The 19,941-nt window shown below is 37.9% G+C and overlaps 2 protein-coding genes across 2 annotated transcripts; one reads left to right on the top strand and one right to left on the bottom strand.

The window, feature by feature from the left end:
- Positions 1–2,419: 2,419 nt before the first annotated feature.
- Positions 2,420–6,818, bottom strand: LOC103712949 (DNA-directed RNA polymerase subunit beta). The gene is made up of 2 exons (XM_008799671.6): positions 6,176–6,818; positions 2,420–2,738 (listed from the first exon to the last, which is right to left on the bottom strand). The coding sequence occupies exons 1-2, from the start codon at positions 6,807–6,809 to the stop codon at positions 2,521–2,523; spliced, it is 852 nt and encodes a 283-aa protein (XP_008797893.2). The 5' UTR covers positions 6,810–6,818; the 3' UTR covers positions 2,420–2,520.
- Positions 6,819–10,612: 3,794 nt separating this feature from the next.
- On the top strand, positions 10,613–19,442 carry LOC103712941 (DNA (cytosine-5)-methyltransferase 1-like). Its single transcript, XM_008799658.5, has 21 exons — positions 10,613–11,239; positions 11,404–11,444; positions 11,548–11,644; positions 14,196–14,303; positions 14,401–14,532; positions 14,640–14,739; positions 14,831–15,039; positions 15,132–15,197; positions 15,386–15,631; positions 15,841–15,899; positions 15,975–16,041; positions 16,159–16,488; positions 16,597–16,665; positions 16,834–16,920; positions 17,010–17,097; positions 17,611–17,732; positions 17,840–17,944; positions 18,019–18,062; positions 18,130–18,199; positions 18,276–18,379; positions 19,082–19,442. The coding sequence occupies exons 1-21, from the start codon at positions 10,778–10,780 to the stop codon at positions 19,260–19,262; spliced, it is 2,787 nt and encodes a 928-aa protein (XP_008797880.3). The 5' UTR covers positions 10,613–10,777; the 3' UTR covers positions 19,263–19,442.
- Positions 19,443–19,941: the final 499 nt, after the last annotated feature.

Genomic DNA, 19,941 nt, shown 5'->3' with positions numbered 1-19,941 from the left:
ACTGTCGATGTGTTCTGAAATGATTGCAGTTTATCTTTATGTGTTTTCTATGTGATTTGACGATGGCTATACTTTGAAATCCTACTTCCTTCTTTGATATAAATTTTCCATGTCCAGCACAGTTTCAGAATTTTCCTTGACCAATTTCTGCTATCTGTTGTAACTTGTAAGCTAATTTCACCCGTACCACTGAATGTTAAACTTTTTTCCTGTTTTTACCTTTTTTTTTTGTGTGTTGGGGGGCCGTGTTGGGAGCTCACGGCACTAACGGCCGCTACTTTAGCACAGCACTTGTCCGCTAACAACTTGATCTGGCTGGTGCACGAACCTGCCTCCCCGCCGGGTGCTAGCGCACCCTTCTCTTCCATCATCTCCGGCAAGCTGCTTTGTCTCCTGTTAAGACATATTGTGGAGACAATTGAGCATGCAAGCAAACTTCTTATTTCCCTTTTAGTTTTTCATGGGCTCTTTCCTAAATCCTAACTTATTCTTCAACCAGGACCTAGGTCATAAAATCTAGCACTTTTGGCATCATATCTTTTTCTTCTAAATCATGCGCTGGAGCGGATTGCCACCTGAAAATTTTTTATTTGAACACATGCACCTGGACTATAATGGAGATTCCAGACAAGATTAGGCCCCTAAAAAGGTGCAAGTTGTTAATATATTCGGTGCAGCATTCACAATGGTGGGTTTGGGATTTTAAATGAAGGTTTTATGGATGTTGTTTTTCACTATACACAGTAGACAATTAGAGCCTCGTAAGGAAGCAATGATTAGACTGAAGAAAATCTCTTGCTGTTTACTGGACCGCAGCAAACCAACCCTTTTGAATGACTTGCAACAACTCACAATGATGTATCGTAAGATACTTGGAATGGGATTATCAGTTTTTACCCTTTGCTAAGTTTGATGTCTTTTTATCCTTCAGAAAAATGCCTACAATAGGACTGGCACCTGTAGAATGGTGATTTCCTCTGTTTTCATTAAGAATCTTTTTTAACAAACAACATGTTAATGGTTATGGCTTAGGATGGTGGTTGTGCTCCACTTTCGTCGGATAACATTATTTCAAACCAAAGGAAGAAGAGAGAATAAAAGAAAAGGAAAGGGGCAGGAAAAGATCCCTAAGTTTTGCCTTTGGAATTCTTGGTGCATGAATTACGTGGCTTGGTAGTTCATATATGATGAGCTTTTAGGGACAATTGGAGTGGGGTGTCAATTAGCTGAGCTAACATCGACCGGCTATCTCATGCTAGTTGTGAAGGATTCAGAAACCTTTTTTTTCCCATAGATATATTTTATAAAACAAACGTTCCAAGTTATTGGACAATTTTTCTGACAAGGTAGTAAATATTATTAATATATCCTACAGGCATAATTGTAGTCCCACCAAGAGTGTCTCAAACTCTTTTTTTTTTTTTTTTTCCGATGCCATGAGTGCTGTTATAGGAGTCCCGCCAAAGGGGTGAACATTTTGATCTTCTTCCCTCACGACAACGGGAAGTCGAAAGGTGTGAGTTTTGTTTCATATCATATAGTGTCCAATTAAGCCACGATAAGCCATCAGAGACATTGTTCTCTATGTTCTATTAAAAAGAAAATGTTGCTCTATTTTGTGGGTATTTGACAGGTAAGAAATCTCGGCAAGCATTATACCATCTATATATAGCATCGGCTTCATGGATTAGTTTACGAGCCAACAAGTTTTGAGGTTCCTAAGTTTTGACATTTTCTTTAGGGTGGTTCCTTGGAAAAGGTTTAAAAAATTTGGAAATATTAAATTTCATTGGCTGGATGGCTGATGGGAATAACTAATGATATAGAAAACGATTGTTCAAATTTAACTAGATTTTTCTTTTTTTTTTAAATTTTTTTTAACACAGAAAATATACTACTAGGAAATATTTGGTTGTAAGAAAATACGTGAAGAAGGGCAAAATAAAATTATTTTCATATAGAAAAATCTTAAAATATAGTAATAATTTCTCTGAATTTGCAAGTCTTTCAAGGAAAACATGTTTTTTATATAATTTTTCTGACAGCCAAGTATACTCTTTAAGAAGAAATATTTTGGAAGTAGAGAATTGGAGAGTGCACCTCTTTGCAACACCAAAAATGAAAAAACAAAAGGAAGATATTTTTGAGTTTTGATAGAAAAAAAGAAAAAAGGAAAAATACTTTAAGCTTTGAGATGTCTCGATATACATGTGGTAGGTTCTTTGAGCCCATCTGATGCTGCCCTGCTCCTCAATTGAAGAGTAGCACCAATCCTCACACGTACAGGAGGAACTTTTTGTATGCACGAAATGGAGGTAGTGGTCAAATTGCTCTCTTTCTTTTTCCTTTTTTTTGTTTAAATGTTCTTAAGACATGCCAATTTCTTAAAAATTATGGCCAATCTTCACCTAAAAGATGGTGGGAAAGGAAACATAGTTTTATTGGATTACAGTTAAGATCATGTATTTCCAATACAAAAGACATCCACTAGACATCAAGTTAAAAAAACATAGACAGCATTTACTGATTTGGGATTCCCCGTTCCTGAAGTCTCAATACAGCAAGGTAAAACGTAGGTTCATCAACAAATTCTGTTATCTGAAACGAATGATCAGTGGCTGCCTTGGCTAAAGTTATTTTGTCAGGCAAGTCAAAAGTGACCATATCTGGATATTGCTGCCGATGATTTTGCTCGATGATTTCCCTCCCTCGATCAAAGCCAATGACCAGTCTTGCACCTATATAAGATCTCATCATAATTGTAGGACAATAAAATCCATAAATTGAGAATGAAGAAGTTGCTGTCGGAATCAAGTTGCAGGACTCTGAATGCAAAGTTATACATCTAAGATTTGCATGTCAATAAAGAAGGATACTGTAAATTAAGCTTTGAAGTTCAAGGGTTCTCAATAATGTAGGGATAGAGATTTAGGTTACACGGCATAGGCTTCAGCATTTTTTATTAAGATCATTCAAGTTCTTTGAACTATATAAATTGAACTTTTACATTAGATAGCTGATCAATTTTTCATCGCCAAGGAGGCAATGTTTACTGAGGAGACAGTATGAAAGTAAAATCTAAAGGCAAATTGCATATACCAAATCTGTGCCCAAGGGGCACACAATCAAAATAAAGAACCTGTCGCACATAAGAATATAGGTGCATTTCAATTAAAAGTCCTTAAGAAAAGAATCCCAAAAATTTCACTGAGCTCCCATGTTTGCAGAAATTATTTTCATTGAAGACTAACTCATGTTTTGAAAGATTGTATATGGCAGGCAAGTGGGCCTGCTTTTGGAGGATGGGGAGGGGTGCACAAGCACCTGGGTAAGTACCGAAGTCATTGCAGCCCAAGAATAGTAAATGTAAAAAAAAAAAAGTGGAGAAAATCTTAAAAAATAGTTTTAAAAATATTTATAATCCAATAAGTGAGGCAAAACATATCCGAAAAGATGTAGTAAGTCAATGGCAAGTGTTAACTTAGGAACATCTGATGATAATTTATAAATCCATCTCATTCCATACTCATAAATGATGTGAACTCCCAAGGCGTGGCCCATAGAGCCCTAGATAGGCAGGCTAGGCAGCCAAGTTGGTCATTTTCTAAAACCATGAGACTAAACCTTAGGCTGGACATTACAACCCCTCACTTCACAGCAAAAAGTAGAAATAGCCACCTTCTATGCCTCAATTCTAAACCTTCTTAATCATAACAGGTCAAAAAGTAGAAATAGCCAACCTTCTTCATCATAATAGGTCTACTCATAATCCATTACACCATATAAAAAACCACAATCTAGACATTCACAACTGCAACCCCCACTTCACACCATCCTTTCCCTTTTCCAATTTTCAGTATGCTCTAACTTTCCAAGTTGCTTGCTAGAACTACTTTTGAACCGTATTTGCATGCCAAACAACGTTAGCATGCACGCCAACAATATTAGTTTCACTTGTCGCATATCACAAAATTATAAGAAAATAACCTAGGTGCACTTTCAAAAGGAAATTTGTCAAAGAATGCAGAACTGCTAACATGAAAATGCAATTTAGTAAGCTACCATACTTACATCACGTATAAGGGTACACACCAACTAAAATGAGCTAACAGACTCCAATAAATAAAAGCCTTTATTTTCAATTCATGTGACTTGATCGGACATCACATATAGACTCAAGATCAATATTTCATTTCAAATACAAATCTCTTTTAATAAACCTCAAACTTCCAATGGTGGGGTAAACAACTAGCATCCCTGGGTTATCTGGACACCGGCGTCCAGCTCAAAAAGTCATTGGATTGTATCCGAACTGGATACATGTAAGACGCTTGGACACTTATGAAGTTCTCAAGTTGCGGCTTTTGAAGACAAGTGGCGAGTTGGACTCTTTCAACTATGAATTTGACCCTCCACTTTAACATTATACGAGAGTGTTTGTTCTTTTTCAGAAATTAGTCAAAGATGTAGATATGGAAATAACCATCCAAAATATCATTTTTCTTGTAGCCTTTAAGTTAATTAGAAAGTTTGGATGAAACTTGTATATCAAAAGACCTTAACCAACAATATCCTTTTAATATTTAAACAAATGATACTTAGAGATAAAATTATATTTTGTCCTACATATCCCCGTGTCTTTCCTCTTGCCGGGTCAAAAACTTGGATATTTGTCTAAACTTGATTCTCATATCCGTGTCCATGCAATACCATTAGCACCTAGGACTATAAAACAAGGCCTCACATTTATGAAAAATGACTAAGCAGAGGAATAACATTACTTTTTAATTATTTTTTGCCAATGTTAGAAACTACGAACATTCTTGTTTCTCCTCCTTAAAGCCCTAATAGAGCACCACAGGAAAAGAAAAAATAGAAGGGAAATGACATCTTTTTCTCCATGTTTAAGAAGGTGGAGGGACAATATACTTGCAAGCAACTACATTATTCATGCAGATAAACTATACAGCTCATATATTAAGAAATCTCTGCAAAATGGCTTCATGTGACTGTTGGACAAAAAGACTCCTTAAGACTTAAAGATAAGACCTTTGAAACATAAATTACACACTAAAGTTCCCGTGGAGTCACACGAGAGATTCCTTGGACTCCAAGCTTATTCAATTAGGACAAGAATGTGGTCTTGCAACAGCGGATCTTTTGTGCTCTGGTACCAATACCTTGAAGAGTTGAATCTAGAATTGTTATAAGATGATTCTTTTTCCAGAATTGAGAAAGAAATTATATTGGTTAGAGGATAGAAATCGATAAGTGAACAAAAGAAGGAATTCCTCAACAATCATGAGCCCGGATTGAAGCCGAAACAAGAGATAGAGAGAGAGAGAGAGGGACTGTGAGAGATGGAGAGGTCTGGAATTTATTTTCATAATTTGATTTTGCACCTTCTTCTCTCCTCCTATATATCTAAATTTGACTAAAACAACTATGGGAATATGATAATCCACTTTCCTAACAAAACATAACTAAAAAAATTCTAAAATATAAGTCACCCATGGAAGCCTGCATAGAAAGCCATTGATAGCACTTCAAAAGACAATCATGATGACTTAAAAACTTTCATGACCCAACATTCATTTAAAGAATCTATCGGTAATAATCCTATTTAAGGCAGGGTCAAAATCTACTAAGAGTAGCATGAAAATTGAGGATAAAACTGCAAGAAAATATAATATGCCTGAAGTAAATAAAGTCCCAATTTTAGTTTTTTCAGTACAAAAATTACTCATTCTTCGTCATGAATGCACAAATTTCAGTCTTGCTTACACACATTTCTACATACCATCCACCATCAGGTTCCAATTCTGATGCAGATTAAAGAAGAACCAAGTAACTTATCTTGTGATCTTTTGTTTAGTTTCAGATTATGATTATAAGAGATTTCTTGGTTTTACAGAGTACAGATCAAAGAAACCAACTTCAAACAATACAAAGAATTAAACAAATGAATTTTTAATTTAGTTTTGGAATGTGGTTGTCACAAGTTCATATGCGAGTCAGTCAAGGGTCCGGGTTTTAAACTTTTGAGTCCAGAATTAGGATCTCAAGGAGTTTATGCAGAGAATTTGGACCTGATATGAATTAAAGAAACCAACTTTGAACAGACTGGAGACCGATGCTTTAGGTAATGAAGAAGAAGGAGAGAAAAGAATCAGACCTGGAGAGCATCTCCCAGGTAGCAAGGTCAAGAGCTGGTCGACAGAAACGCCCAACCCGGGAAAGTAGCACGCGAACACAACATCGAAGGGCGAGAACCTCTCCGGCACGGCGGCGATCTCCCCCTGCCAGCACCGGACCCGGTCGTGGCTCTCCTTGATCATGGCGAGCACGAAGAGGGACTCGTGGGTGGCCAGGAGGAGCTCACATGGGGAGAGGTCAGCGAGTAGGCCGGCGAAGCCGATGGTGGGGAGGGCGGCGAGGACCCGGGAGCCCTCGTGGATCTGGCCGGCCGCGATAATCCGGCGGGCCTTTTCGGCCCACTCCTGGTCGTAGCCGACGGAGTCGGGCTCGAGGAAGGACCAGTCCCTCTCGACGAGGTCCTCCGACGGGAACATGGAGGCGGATGCGGCGACGGCGGAGGTGCAGGAGAGGCGGAGGGGAGGGGAATACGAGAGCCCAGGTGGGGGATGGCGGGATTTGAAGGCGAGACGGCGGGGATGCGGGTAGATTAGCGTTAGGGTTTGGTTTAGGGTTTGAGAGAGCGGAACGATGGAGGAGGAGGAGGAGGAGGAGGAGGAGGAGGCGAGGCGGGGTGGAGCCATGGGAGAGACGGAGAGAGAGTCGATGAGCATCGGGGCTGATTGAAATGCAGTCCGGTTTCGTTTTCCTTTCTGATAAACCGATGGGGTTATCGCACGTGAGATGCATGTGATAAAATCTGATCACCCTCCTTGCTTCTCTATAAGTTTTAAGAGTTTGGCTGGAGGGGATAAAGGAACTTGGATCCCCTCTTCATCCTTGATCAACCATGTATTTTAACTGTGATGGGATCCAAGATCATTCATGTATTTAGGAGGGCAATTAGATAGCTGATCACCCGGCATGCTTGGTTGGGCGACGGCACAAGCTATACTCTGGACACTTAATGACGAATAATAAAAGATGGATTTCATCAATATTAGGTTTTTATTTCTCACTCTAGATTACGTAAAAATTGGGAGGGTCAAAATTTCAGCTCATGCGTATAAATGGAGGTTCAAAAGGATGAAATTTTGAGATGTAATTTCCCGTATTCACCTCCCCACCCCTCGAGACAAAAAAAAAGGAAAATAAAAAAGAATGAGCTTGCACTTCCTTTTCTTTCTTCTTTATTTTAGCCATATTTTGCGTTTTAGCCTTGGATCATAGCCTCTTGCCTTTTGAATCAACGTCTGCAAGTTTGATCTCTCAATACTCGATTTTCGCTAAGTTTTGCTTGAAAAACACTTCCAATTTTAGGGGATTTGGTCTCTACTTGTGCATTTCACAAGAATCACAAATCCATTCACAAGAATCACGAATCTAATTATACAAGTACTACAAATCTAATCACAAGTACCGCAATCGGCTTGTGGTTAGCTCTAATGGGTTTATACTATAGTTTCGCCTAATTCATATGAACCATGGGCTAGATTTGCTCTGATATTATTTGTAACGACTCAGGACATTCTCTAAACAAAGCTAGCTGGAAAGTATTATTTAGGTACTGTGTTCTTGTATAAGTATTAAAGATCTACTCAGTGTATAGCCGATATAGGACTAAACAAACATCTCCACTGGTCCTCATATAAAGAGATCTAAACAGAGTTTTAAATCCAAGAGTAATCAAGCTCCAAAATATTAATTCTACAAAGCTTCACCGACACTCAAGTATCAATTCATCAATAGCATCATATTTAGACACATAACATGTGCAACAAGATCTTATAAGAAAGAAGCAAGAACTACCAATAAATAAATAAAAGAAAGTCGCAGAGTTGATAAATGAGAAAGCAACTCCTCGAAATAACATTTCCAAAACAAAACAATCTAAGAAACAAGTAAATCATCATAGTCGGTTACAAGAAATGCACGAGTAGAGACCAAATCCTCTAAAATTGGAAGTGTTTTTCAAGCAAAACTTAGTGAAAATCGAGTATTAAGAGATCAAACTTGCAGACGCAGATTCAAAAGGAAAGACACAATGATCCAAGGCTAAAACACAAAATATAAGCAAAAAAAAGAAGAAAAAAAGGGAAGTGCAAGCTCATTCTATTCAATTTCTAATATGACATCAAGCATTTCACAAGGATCCGCCATTTCTAGATCATAAAAATGTAGATATGGAGCAAGAAAAAAGTGATAGAAGGAAATAAGAGGGGTAGAGCTCAAGTACCTTGAAGGATAGAGAAATGCAGCAATCAAACCCTACCATGAAGAGCTCAAGTGCCGTGTGAGGGCTCTTCCTTTCACCAAGAGGGGGTGCTCTTCCTTTTGTCGAGAAACCCTAACCATAACCATAAAGCAGAATAAGAAGACTTGAAGTCTCAATCGCTCGAAAAGACCGAAAATCTCTACAACACGAAGCCATTCCGAGGTAAAACTAAATGGGTAGCAGCCTAGCGGGCGCTTGCATGGGACCTGTTCGATCCATTTAGGTAGGTAAACAAGCTAAGATGGGTTAACCTATTTACGACTTAAACCTATTTAGCCCAAACCCAAATTTGCTTATGTTAGGTTGGATATATATCATATTAGAATTTGCCAGCCCTAATTGCGCATTGGCAAGCATAAACACATTGCATAACTAATATCTTGCAAGCAACAACAACATGCACCTAGCTAGGAGGTGGAGATAGCAGACTATTTCTCGACAATATCAAACATGCATTGAAAGTTGGAAGTCTTTTATTATGTTTTGAATTCTACAATAACAGGGTTTTGGATTATGGCTATCATTTAACTATTATCCTACTCTAACAATTAATGACTGTTATGCAAATGGGATGATTATGTTGCTAGGGTTGCTATCCTGCATGCGCACGCAAACGTCTCATGCCCTAGCAAGAGAGAATCCATACATAAAGAATCATGCAGTCCATAAATAATGGGCATTTAGATCGTAGTTGTCATCTAGCTATTATCATATTGTTATGATTGACAACTATTGTATAAATAGGATGACAAGTGTTATTTTATATTGTATAATGTAATGGAGTGATATTATCTTTTTGTTGGGTTGTTAAAACCACCCCTTTCTTGGGCATGCATGTTTTATGGTTACATGTGTTTCATTTGCCCTGGAATTGTGCATTGACCAATACAAGCTGATTGCACCACTAATGTACTCAAATAGTATGAATCGATGTTGTGTATGTAATAATGAGATAGAGAGTAATGCTTTATATCCCGACAATAGAGAATCTACGTAAAGAGTCGAAAGCTTTTTATTACTTTACAAGATCTATACATAAAAAGTAAGCTTTAATGCAACGGTAAGATTGTTCTGTTATGATTTATACATAAGATGTTCAAAATATAGAAATAGCATATGCGTGCAAAGAAAAAGTTGCATATATTTGAACTTTTTAGATCCTGTAATGGCGGCAACCTCATACCTATCTTGTTGTAACGATTAACAACTATTATATAAATAAATTGACAACTATAATTTTACATATCTACCATTGGTCTTAGTTATGTATGTGTGTTCCTATCCATGCATGAGGATAAGGTTGCATATATTTGAATTTTCCATATTCCGTAATGGTGGGGGCCTCATGCCTATCTTGTTGTAACGATTAACACCCACTATATCAAGGAATTGACAATTGTAATTTTACGTCTCTTCCTTTAGTCTTAGTTATGTATATATTTCTATCCATGCATGAAGATAATTTTGTATACATCTGAACTTTCCATTAATGGTGGGAGCCTTATGCCAATATTGTTGTAACGATTAACGACCACTATATAAATGAATTAATAACTGTAATTTTATATGTCTATTATTGGTCTTAGTTATGTATATATTCCTATCCCTGCATGAGGATAAGGTTGTATATATTTGAACTTTCCATCTCTTGTGATGGCAGGAGCCTCATGCCTATCTCACTGTAACGATTAACGACCACTATATATATATATATAAAGTCAAATTTACTCACCTATCATACAAAAAAATTTTCTATTATCCTTTTACTTGCCATTCACAGAAAAAAAATTCCTTTTCTATCATTAGAAAACAACCAAGACAACATGGGAGCCATTTTATTTCTAGAAATAATCCAAATCCACACTTAACCTAGCAATTAACGGCCATTTCATCCCTTAAAACGTGACCCTAGCGTTGCTAGAAGTGTCCCGCGTTGTGATTGAGATGGGCCCAATTTTTGGAAAGTCGCTTCATGCCTTGAAAGTCGCGACCAAATTCCTCATGTTGCAAAATAAAAAGAAGAAATAAAAAAAAAATAAAAAACTCAAATTTGAATCGTGCGGAGGATCCCGCCTGTTATGAGCCAACCCCTTCGCCAAAAGGCTGCCACCCCGAAACGTCGGACTCCAACGTGAAAATTTAATTTCGTTAAACCCCGTCCAAAATTTCCGTTTTCCCGCCCATCCGATCCCAGTCGCCCACCCCTTCAAAACCCACCGACCCATCTCCGATCCCCCAATCCCATTCCAAAACCCTAGAAATCCTTCTTCCCCCTTCCTTTCGCCGCCTCCGCCCACGCCAGAGCTCGCTCTCCCCCGCCGATCTATCCCTCTACCTCTCTCTCCGCCCCACTAACTCCAGCCGGCGATGAGCACGGCCGCGGCGGAGAAGCGCGTGCGCCGCATGAAGAGGGCCGCGGAGCAGGAGGTGGGGCATACGGTCCCTGCCAAGGCGTCCATATCCAAGAGAACGCGCGCCTGCTCCTCCTCCTCCTCCGTCGCCGCCGCCTGCGGCGGATCTTCGTCGGAGGAGCCTTTGCTACTAGAGAACATGGAGGCAGTCGAGATGGAGGTGGAAGAGTTCGGACGGAGCCGATCGGCTAAAAAGACGCCGCCGATCCTGGCTTTGGGAGACGTCGAGACGGTTGGTGCTGATGAAGGGGAGGAGGATGCAGGAGGGAAACAGAGCCTGTCGCCCCAGAAAAGGGCGGCGCCGGCCAAGAAATCCAAGAAAAAAGGGGATGGCAATGAGGTGGAGCACTGCTTTGTCGGCGACCCGGTTCCTGACGATGAAGCTAAGAAGCGATGGCCTGAAAGATACCACAAGAAGGTAGGTTCGGAAAATAAAGAGTCTTCTCCTTTTCCACTTCTTTCCCTCCGTTTCCATCTAGGTCTTAGTTGCAACAAAGTTCATGCACTTCTTGGATTAAAGAGACGATCTTCATATGATTGCTGAGTTTATATTGCTGCCGTTTTTAAAATTTGCATTGATAGAATGCTGGGAAGCGGGCACCAGCTTCTGGGAGCAGTAAAAAGTAAGTTTCTGAGATAAATGACTCGGATCTTCCTAGTTGTATCTTCACATTTATATAATTTTCCATTATTTGCTGATTTCTGAATCCTTTACTGTTAATTCAGGGTTGACGAAGAGGAGGTAGTGAAAGCTAGGCGCCACTACTGGCAAGCAATGGTAGACAATGTCATTTACAATCTAAATGATGACGCCTACATAAAAGTGAGTTTTGTCGCAGCATTAGATTTTTTTTGTTCAGTTGCTTTTAGTTGACACCCCTTCCATATGAGTTCACTAGTTTTTTAGCAGTATAATCACTCCAAACCTTTGATGTGTTATGAGATGCAACTGATGTATCTGTCAAAGTTTGGTATCTCTAATATCTGATGCTCAAATGGCATCCCATTACAATCCCTCGTGCTTTACCTCTTAACTTCTGGACAATATCCATCTTCTTCAAATTCATCATCAATGCTTTCTTAAAATAAGATTCAGTACAAATTTAAAAATCCATTTACTGAGACAATAACAGACAGTTGAATGCGGTTGAGTGTTCTTCCTTGGACTTGAAATGAATCACTATTATGATCAGGTAGTCAAGGAAGAGCAGACATGTTAATCCATATGTTTGAATAATTTTAAAATCTTTACCTCATTGAATTTTTAATTGATCATAATATACTATTATTTGTCCAATCAGAAAATATATTGTATTCTATACTGATGGCAATTATTGTTTACAATGCCCTAGGGAACTTGTTAGCATTTTCCCTTAATTATCACATCAACGTATTCTTAATAAAAGGTCGCTGCCTATAGTGTAACTGCTACTTTGTTATAACTATGGCCCTACCAGAGTGTGGTATGTGTGATGCGTGTGTTTTTTGGAAAAAAATGCAAGGAGAAGGGTTTGAATTTTCGTCCATATGTTAACAGCTGCATGCTTCAACTGACATGCGGGATGGGGGATTGAAAGGCATGAGGAGTGCATGTGAAGTGGGGAAACATGAGATGCAAGAGTGGGTATGCATGGAAATGCAGACATCATGACACGCTTCGTGTGTGCTAATGTTAATAAAGTTGGCATTATATGTTAGAATGAATTTATGTCAAGATTTAAGGTTTTTAGCAGAAATAAGGACTTTCACTTATGTAGTCAATCAAATTTAACTTGATCCATATTTGGTGGATTTAAATTTAAATTGGCAGACATCTCTCTCTTTGTATGTATTTTGTAGTCTTTAAGTATTAAATCTGTACAAACTAATCTAAATACTGCAATCTTTGTCTCAAAAGGGCGGTGCAATGCATGAGACTCCTACTTTTGCGGGATTTGCGGTGGGTTAGATATATGCAGCTTTATCCATGTGGGTGAAGAGCTTGTGTTTTGAGCATGTGACCTTTTGGTCGCAATGAAGCGACCTTACCATTGCATCAAGGCATACCCTTACTTTCTACATTTCATAAATAATTATCTATATTTCATAGTCAATTATCTACAGTTCATAAATTATTAATATCTTAAGTCACAAATTATGATACACGTAATAATATAATGTAAGAAAAATTATAATCTAAGGTTGCCATTTCAGTACTGGACCTTGTACCGGTACCATCCTATTAGAGTATCGGTATGCCTAGCATAGGGTCTGGTTCGATGTTCTGAGTGTCGGTATATCTTTCGTACTATATATCCGTTTGATACTGGTATGGTTGGTATGCACCAGTATCGATTGGTATGGTAAACCTTGCTAAAATCCATTAATATGAATGCACAAAATTGGTGCATGACGATAATACTAAGTAATAAGTCCCCATTAACATAATTAATAGATGTAGACTAATGCTATTGGTCTCTGTCATGTGCACACAAACAATTCTCTTGCCATGGTGTAAGAGAAAATTGGTTCAGCTTGTGGGATTTGCTGCAAAAAGGAAGGAGGTTGGTTGATTGTAGGGTTGTCTATGCCCTAAAAAAGATCATGGAGTTGCCATATCAGCAAATGGTAGGCCTTATGAACTATTCCTGTGCACATAGATGTGTGGCTATGTGACATGTGGTCATAAAAAGTAGCTTTCCTATTGTGGCAATGATAACCTGTTCTTTATTATAATTTTGGATTTATGACAGTCGATGGCACGTTTATCATACTATTTTGGATTTATGATAGTTGATGTGATACAGATGCCATATGGTATTGTTTTTCCTTTTCCTTTTTAGTACTATTGTATTTCTTCAGATGGTTTTATGGCTTCAACTCACTGGATTTTTTTCGTGTCATTTGGGTTTATTCAGTTTCCTCTAGGATCTGTTTTTTTTTTCATGAGCTTCCTTAGGTCACTGCGTGTAGTTTGTATTGGAATATCTGAATTGGACTGTTGTAATGATGGTTTTCTTGCTATGGCAGATTTGGTAATGTGAATATGGAATCTTTTCCTATATTTCTGTCTTTTCTTTTCTTTTCTTTTCAAAGCAAATGTAGAAAATATGATCTACCCAAATTTTTGATAGGTTTACTAAGAGTCTAGGTTTACTTCTTGCTACTTAGTGACAATTCTACTTATAGTTCTTATCAATTGCTTGCCAATTATAAACTTGGTTTATTTTGTATACCTGGTTGAGGGTAGAATAAGGGGAATAGGCTACTGCATGTTGTATAATCAAATTACTTTTTTGGCTTGAATTCTCAAAACAAAAGGCCTTTAGTTGTGGTTGTTCTTGTCAGTTTCTCCATCTCATGCCTTCTTGCTAACTTAATCTGCAATTATTCAGGCTGGTGATGGGGAGCCAGATTACATTGGCCGAATTGTTGAATTTTTTGAAACAATTGATAGGCAATTATATTTTACAGCTCAATGGTTCTTTAGGGCTGAAGATACTGTAAGTAATCTCCTCATTATTTATTCCTTACTATATTAAAAACTCAATATTATAAGAAATGCACGTCAATTGTTTCATTACTTTTTTTGGTTTTTAGGTTATCAAGGAGCTTGCTCATGGCCCTAAAACAGTTCATGACCCTAGAAGAGTTTTTCTGTCAGAGGAGAAAAATGACAATATATTGGACTGCATTGTCTCTAAGATTAGAATTGTTCATGTGGAACCAAATGTAATTATAAAGTGCTCAATATTTTCTGCCTGAAATAAGTTCTTTTTTTATCTGTTTTGTTTTCAAGATTGTCATACTAAGTGGTTTGTGATTTGAAATCATCTTAGATTGATCTGAAGGCAAAGGAGGATAGCATCCCACCTTGTGATCTTTATTATGATATGTCCTATTCTTTACCTTATTCAACCTTTGGAAATTTACCCCCAGGTAATGTTTAATATCTCTTACCTTCTGTTATTTCTGATGTTGTTTTTCCCGTAGTTTTTGTACTCATGGTGATCTGTGTTATTGTTTTCAGAAAACTTGAGGGCTGGCAGCGAGACATCATCAACTATATCTTCGGAGGATGCATCAAATAATTGCAAAGGCAAATGTCAATCAGATTCAGAGGCATCATCCTCCGGGGAAAAGCGTGTACTGTCACTTCTGGACCTATATTCTGGTTGTGGTGCCATGTCAACAGGGTTATGTCTTGGCACAAATCTCTCTGGTTTAAAACTTGAAACAGTGAGTATATTTAGTCTACATTTATGTATATTTTCTGCTTTCTACTATTGCCTTTGTTATTCTTGTAGCTTATTTATGTTAGTCTCATGCAGCGCTGGGCTGTTGATGTAAACCCATATGCATGTGAAAGTCTGAAATTAAATCATCCTCACACAGAGGTAATGCTGGGCTTCGGTTTTTTCTTATTTTATACCCATACTTCAATTTAGATCTTGTTTTTGATTAGGGTATTGTTGTTTGATTATTGGAATTTGATTTGAGCTGCTCTGTTGAATTTTCCTCTATTTCTTGAATTCTCTGAATGCTATATATAATATGCCATGTTATATGTATGGAACTCTTTTAGGTAAGAAATGAGAAGGCAGAAGACTTTTTGGCTCTTCTAAGAGAGTGGGAGAAGTTGTGCACACAGTACAATCTCGTTGGAATGGAGAATTTTTTTGCCCAAGAGTCTGAATCAAGCAGCTCAGATGATGAAGATGTGTCTGGCATTTCTTCTGAAGTTCCTAAAGGAGAATTTGAAGTTGGAAAACTAGTTGGGATATGTTATGGTGATCCCAGCAACATAGGCAAAGTTGGACTGAAGTTTAAGGTAATTAAGTGGTGTAATTGCATAGTGTCCTCATAGCTTATTTCATGTCCTTCCTGTTCAAATTTGAATGTCTTTGTCTATTGCTAATTCAATGTGGAACAAAAGTTTTCTTTATTATGAAAATAGATGGGGACATGGTCTGTTCAAAATAGCATCTTTAACTGCAGTGCGTGCTAACATTAATTTTTTCCAACTATTCTTTTGTTTAGGTTCGATGGAAGGGCTACGGTCCAAGTGAAGACACATGGGAACCTATAGATGGTTTAAGGTACTGATGTTGCATATGGTCTTCTGCCTTTGTTTTGCCAGTGCATTTCTAATTTCTAAAATTATTATGCTTCAGCAAGTGTCAAGAACATATCAAAGTCTTTGTGATAAATGGATACAAGAAAAATATCTTACCATTGCCCGTAAGTATTGCTGTCTTTCTCCTGCTATTAACTCATAATCAGACAGACCTTTCTTGAGCGTTCTGTCAATTCATTTCCTGATAATAATTTGCTTCATTTTATGTCTTCAATCCTCAGGGCAAGGTTGATGTGATATGTGGAGGGCCTCCGTGCCAAGGAATAAGTGGATTTAATCGGTTTAGAAATTACGAAGCTCCACTAGAAGACCCAAAAAATCAACAAATGGTTGTTTTCATGGATATTGTTGATTTTCTTATGCCAAAATATGTTCTCATGGAGAATGTTGTGGATATCCTCAAGTTTGCTCATGGATTTTTGGGAAGATATGCTTTGAGTAGGCTAGTTGCAATGAATTACCAAGCCAGATTGGGAATGATGGTTGCAGGCTGCTATGGACTTCCACAATTTCGGATGCGGGTGTTTCTGTGGGGTGCTCGTCCCACTGAGGTTTGTTTTCTTTAGACAAGGCTTGTTTTTCTTTGGGGTACTCATGCCACCATGGTTTTGTGTTCTTCCAATGAATGTCTTATTCTGTTAATTTGTTTGGATTATCAGATTCTTCCTCAGTTTCCATTACCTACGCATGATGTTGTTGTGCGTGGTGTTACTCCTAGTGAGTTTGAGGTATGACTTGAAATTATAATGCCTTTTCATAATGAGTTTGGGGGTATGATTGCAGATGAACTGCCTATTTCATTATTTTATTAGCTCAATGAGTTTGAGGTTTGACTACAAATCAAATGCCGTTTTCATTACGTTATAAACAATCACCAACCTTCATTGTTCTTGTAGCAAAATATAGTTGCATATGATGAAAATCAACATCGGCAGCTTGAACGTGCCTTGTTACTTGAGGATGCCATATCTGATCTTCCTCCGGTAAAAAATGTCTATATTTAAGAGTTTGGAATAGTATTTAATGAACTTATTTCTTTGTTTATTCATTTCCAATGTTATTGTATGTTTAGGTTGGCAATGATGAAACAAGGGATGAAATGCCATATGGACGACCTCCAAGGACGGTATTTCAACACTTTATTCGGCTTACAAGAGAAGGTGTGCTAGCTCAACCAATGGAAAAAAATTGTTAGTTTGCCATTTAGTTTCTAATAATATGTTCATATATGTAAACTATAGATGTACTTGTTTCTTAACAATGCACTAGTTCAAGAGTCTGCTGTAGAATGTGAAGATATAATGCTATTTCAGTTATACCCGTAAATGTGGTTGTGAGACAAAAACATAATGAATGTGAGATGTGCGAATGGTGTAGTTCTGGTTACTGGAGTTGTATAGTATATATTTTCCATATTTTCCTGTGTTTATCCTGAAGAAACTTGTTATCTTAGAAGAAAATGTTCTAGTTATAACCTTTTTACTTTTTGGCATTCCAATTATCTGCCTTTATGATAAATCTATATAGTAACTGCAATTGAATACTGCAGTCTAGTAGTTATTCCTGTGTGACACAATATCTTAATACTGTATCATAGCTTGAAAGTTTTGTCTGTTATTGTCCGGCACCTGCGCCCTACATTTTTGTGATAGCTTTTTTGGTATCACACGCAGAACTGGTCAATTCTGCTTCTGGTGCTGGTAGGCCTTCACAGAAGGCCACTCTTTTCGATCATAGGGCCCTTCAGTTGAATGAAGATGATTACTTACGAGTTTGCCGGATTCCCAAAAGGAAGGTCAGTTGTCAATTATTCTGAATCAAGTATTGCAGCTGACATGTCTTATTTGTTGTCCGAGATACTCCTGTGATGGGTCTGTTTAATGGTTTGCCTCTCCCTTGCAGGGTGCAAACTTTAGGGATTTGCCTGGGGTTAAGGTTGGGCCTGACAAAGCTGTTGAATGGGATCCGGAAATTGAGAGAGTATTATTACCCTCGGGGAAACCTTTGGTAACTTTCTTGTTTCTTCGTGTTATGGTTCTAAAATTTCTGTATTGTGGTGTCTGATGAATTTTCAATGCCAGGTCCCTGACTATGCTATGACTTTTATAAAAGGGAAATCTTTGAAGTAAGTCCTCATGCTGTCTTTGATTCTCTTCTTTTGCATTGGAACTCACTTTTGAAATATGCTACAGACCTTTTGGACGTCTATGGTGGGATGAAACTGTCCCTACAGTTGTAACAAGAGCCGAGCCTCACAATCAGGTACCTTAAATGAAAATGCATGTTCTATTTTCTTGCTTATGAATTATCATGTTTCTTATGCTTCAAGTGTCAATAGGCAGTGCTACATCCCGAGCAGGATAGAGTACTTTCAATTCGGGAGAATGCAAGGCTCCAGGGCTTTCCTGATTTTTACAGACTTCGTGGCCCTGTTAAAGAGCGGTAATTACTTTTCCATTTGATGAGTTATTTTCAACTTGTCTGGTCATGAGAGCTATTCCTCCCTTGTTGCTGTGTTAAAACTTTTGGTTAGCTTTGAGATAGAAATATATTTTGTTCATACACACACACACATATATATATACAGACAGAGAGAGAGAGAGAGAGAGAGAGAGAGAGAGAGAGAGAGAGAGAGAGAGAGAGAGAGAGAGAGAGATTGGGTTGCACCTCAGTGGATCTTCACTTAGATTTGGTCAGATCTGGATAATCCAAGCGATTGGATGTCATCGACTATTTCTAGATTACTGATATACCAAAATTATATGATTTGAAAATGTTTAGTCTATGCATTAAAAGATCCAATAATGGATAGGCTAAATAATACTGAATTATATATATACACACACACATTAATCATTTGATGCATAAGTTAGGAGTTTTTAAATCATATAATATTTGATTCTAAGTAGTTTAGAGGTAGTAGATCATACTAACGGCTTGGATCAGCAATGCAGGATTTTTATTGGTCAGTATAGATTCAACTGGATTTGAGTAGTGATTCACTTAAGTGCAGACAACTCTCTCTCTCTCTCTCTCTCTCTCTCTCTCTATATATATATATATATATTTCAAATCTTTTAGTGGTTGTGATATTGCTCTTAATGCTTAATGCCTCACTAAGTTTGACTTCTTTAATTGTTTCAGCTATATACAAGTTGGAAATGCTGTTGCTGTACCCGTTGCTCGAGCACTTGGATACTCTTTGGGATTGGCTTTTCAAGGCAAATGCAGCCAGCAGCCTGTCTTTACGCTTCCGCAAAAGTTTCCTCGCTTGGATCAGTCCTCTTCAGAGAGAAGAGTGGAAGCTGATGAAGTTGTAGAATAAACTTGGATGGTGTATATGTGATTATTTCCAAATACATTTCAGTCCATGGTAATAATTGTTTGCCATGCATTGTTTTAATTATTTTGATACATTCATATGGCACTGCAAGCAGTCTGACAGTAGAGTGCCTTGTTGTATCTGGTTAATCTTGTTCTATTGCAACTTGCTGATCTTGTACTACTGTTGCATCTTGTTGATCTTTTGCTACTGTTGCATCTTGTTGATCTTTTACTACTGTTGCATCTTGTTGATCATTTGCCATTGTTTGCTTAGTGTAATCCGTACGGGTGTATGTTTAGTCCTATGTTATTCATTGAAGAGCTTTTTTGGCATTTACAGGGTACTAAAGAATTCAAACATCATATTTCTACTATTTTTTTTAGATGAGTTATGTTTGAAGCTTACAATGTTTCAACAGAATCTCGTAGGAGATCAGTCAATTCAATATTTTTAGCAAGCTTGACCAGAACAAAAGTAGGAATTAAATTCGTTCGGCAAAGAGAGACCTTATTTGACAAAAGGATATTTTAGTTGAATTGTTGGTCTCTTTGATGATGTCGAATCTAGGGGGAAAGAACTTTAGCTGGGTTTGAATGAGTGAGAGGTGGTCTCTTTGATGATGTCGAATCCATTGTGCCGTCCCCGGCGCCTGCCTCCACCATGACTCCACTCCGTTCAA

Source organism: Phoenix dactylifera, chromosome 7 (assembly GCF_051530095.1).
Source record: "Phoenix dactylifera cultivar Ajwa chromosome 7, Ajwa_hap1_PhDact_Kaust_v1.1, whole genome shotgun sequence".
Lineage (NCBI taxonomy): Eukaryota > Viridiplantae > Streptophyta > Magnoliopsida > Arecales > Arecaceae > Phoenix > Phoenix dactylifera.
The sequence above is the reverse complement of the archived record's forward strand: the minus strand, read 5'-3'. Positions and strand labels throughout refer to the sequence as shown.

Bases quoted from the DNA above. Each gene is read 5' to 3' on its own strand.
- LOC103712941 (XM_008799658.5), top strand. From the start codon at position 10,778: ATGAGCACGGCCGCGGCGGAGAAGCGCGTGCGCCGCATGAAGAGGGCC. The intron at 16,666-16,833 runs GTATGACTTGAA...TTGTTCTTGTAG, and splicing joins TTACTCCTAGTGAGTTTGAG to CAAAATATAGTTGCATATGA. The intron at 18,380-19,081 runs GTAATTACTTTT...TAATTGTTTCAG, and splicing joins CGTGGCCCTGTTAAAGAGCG to CTATATACAAGTTGGAAATG.
- LOC103712949 (XM_008799671.6), bottom strand. From the start codon at position 6,809: ATGCTCATCGACTCTCTCTCCGTCTCTCCCATGGCTCCACCCCGCCTC. The intron at 2,739-6,175 runs GTCTGATTCTTT...GATCTTATATAG, and splicing joins ACCTGGGAGATGCTCTCCAG to GTGCAAGACTGGTCATTGGC.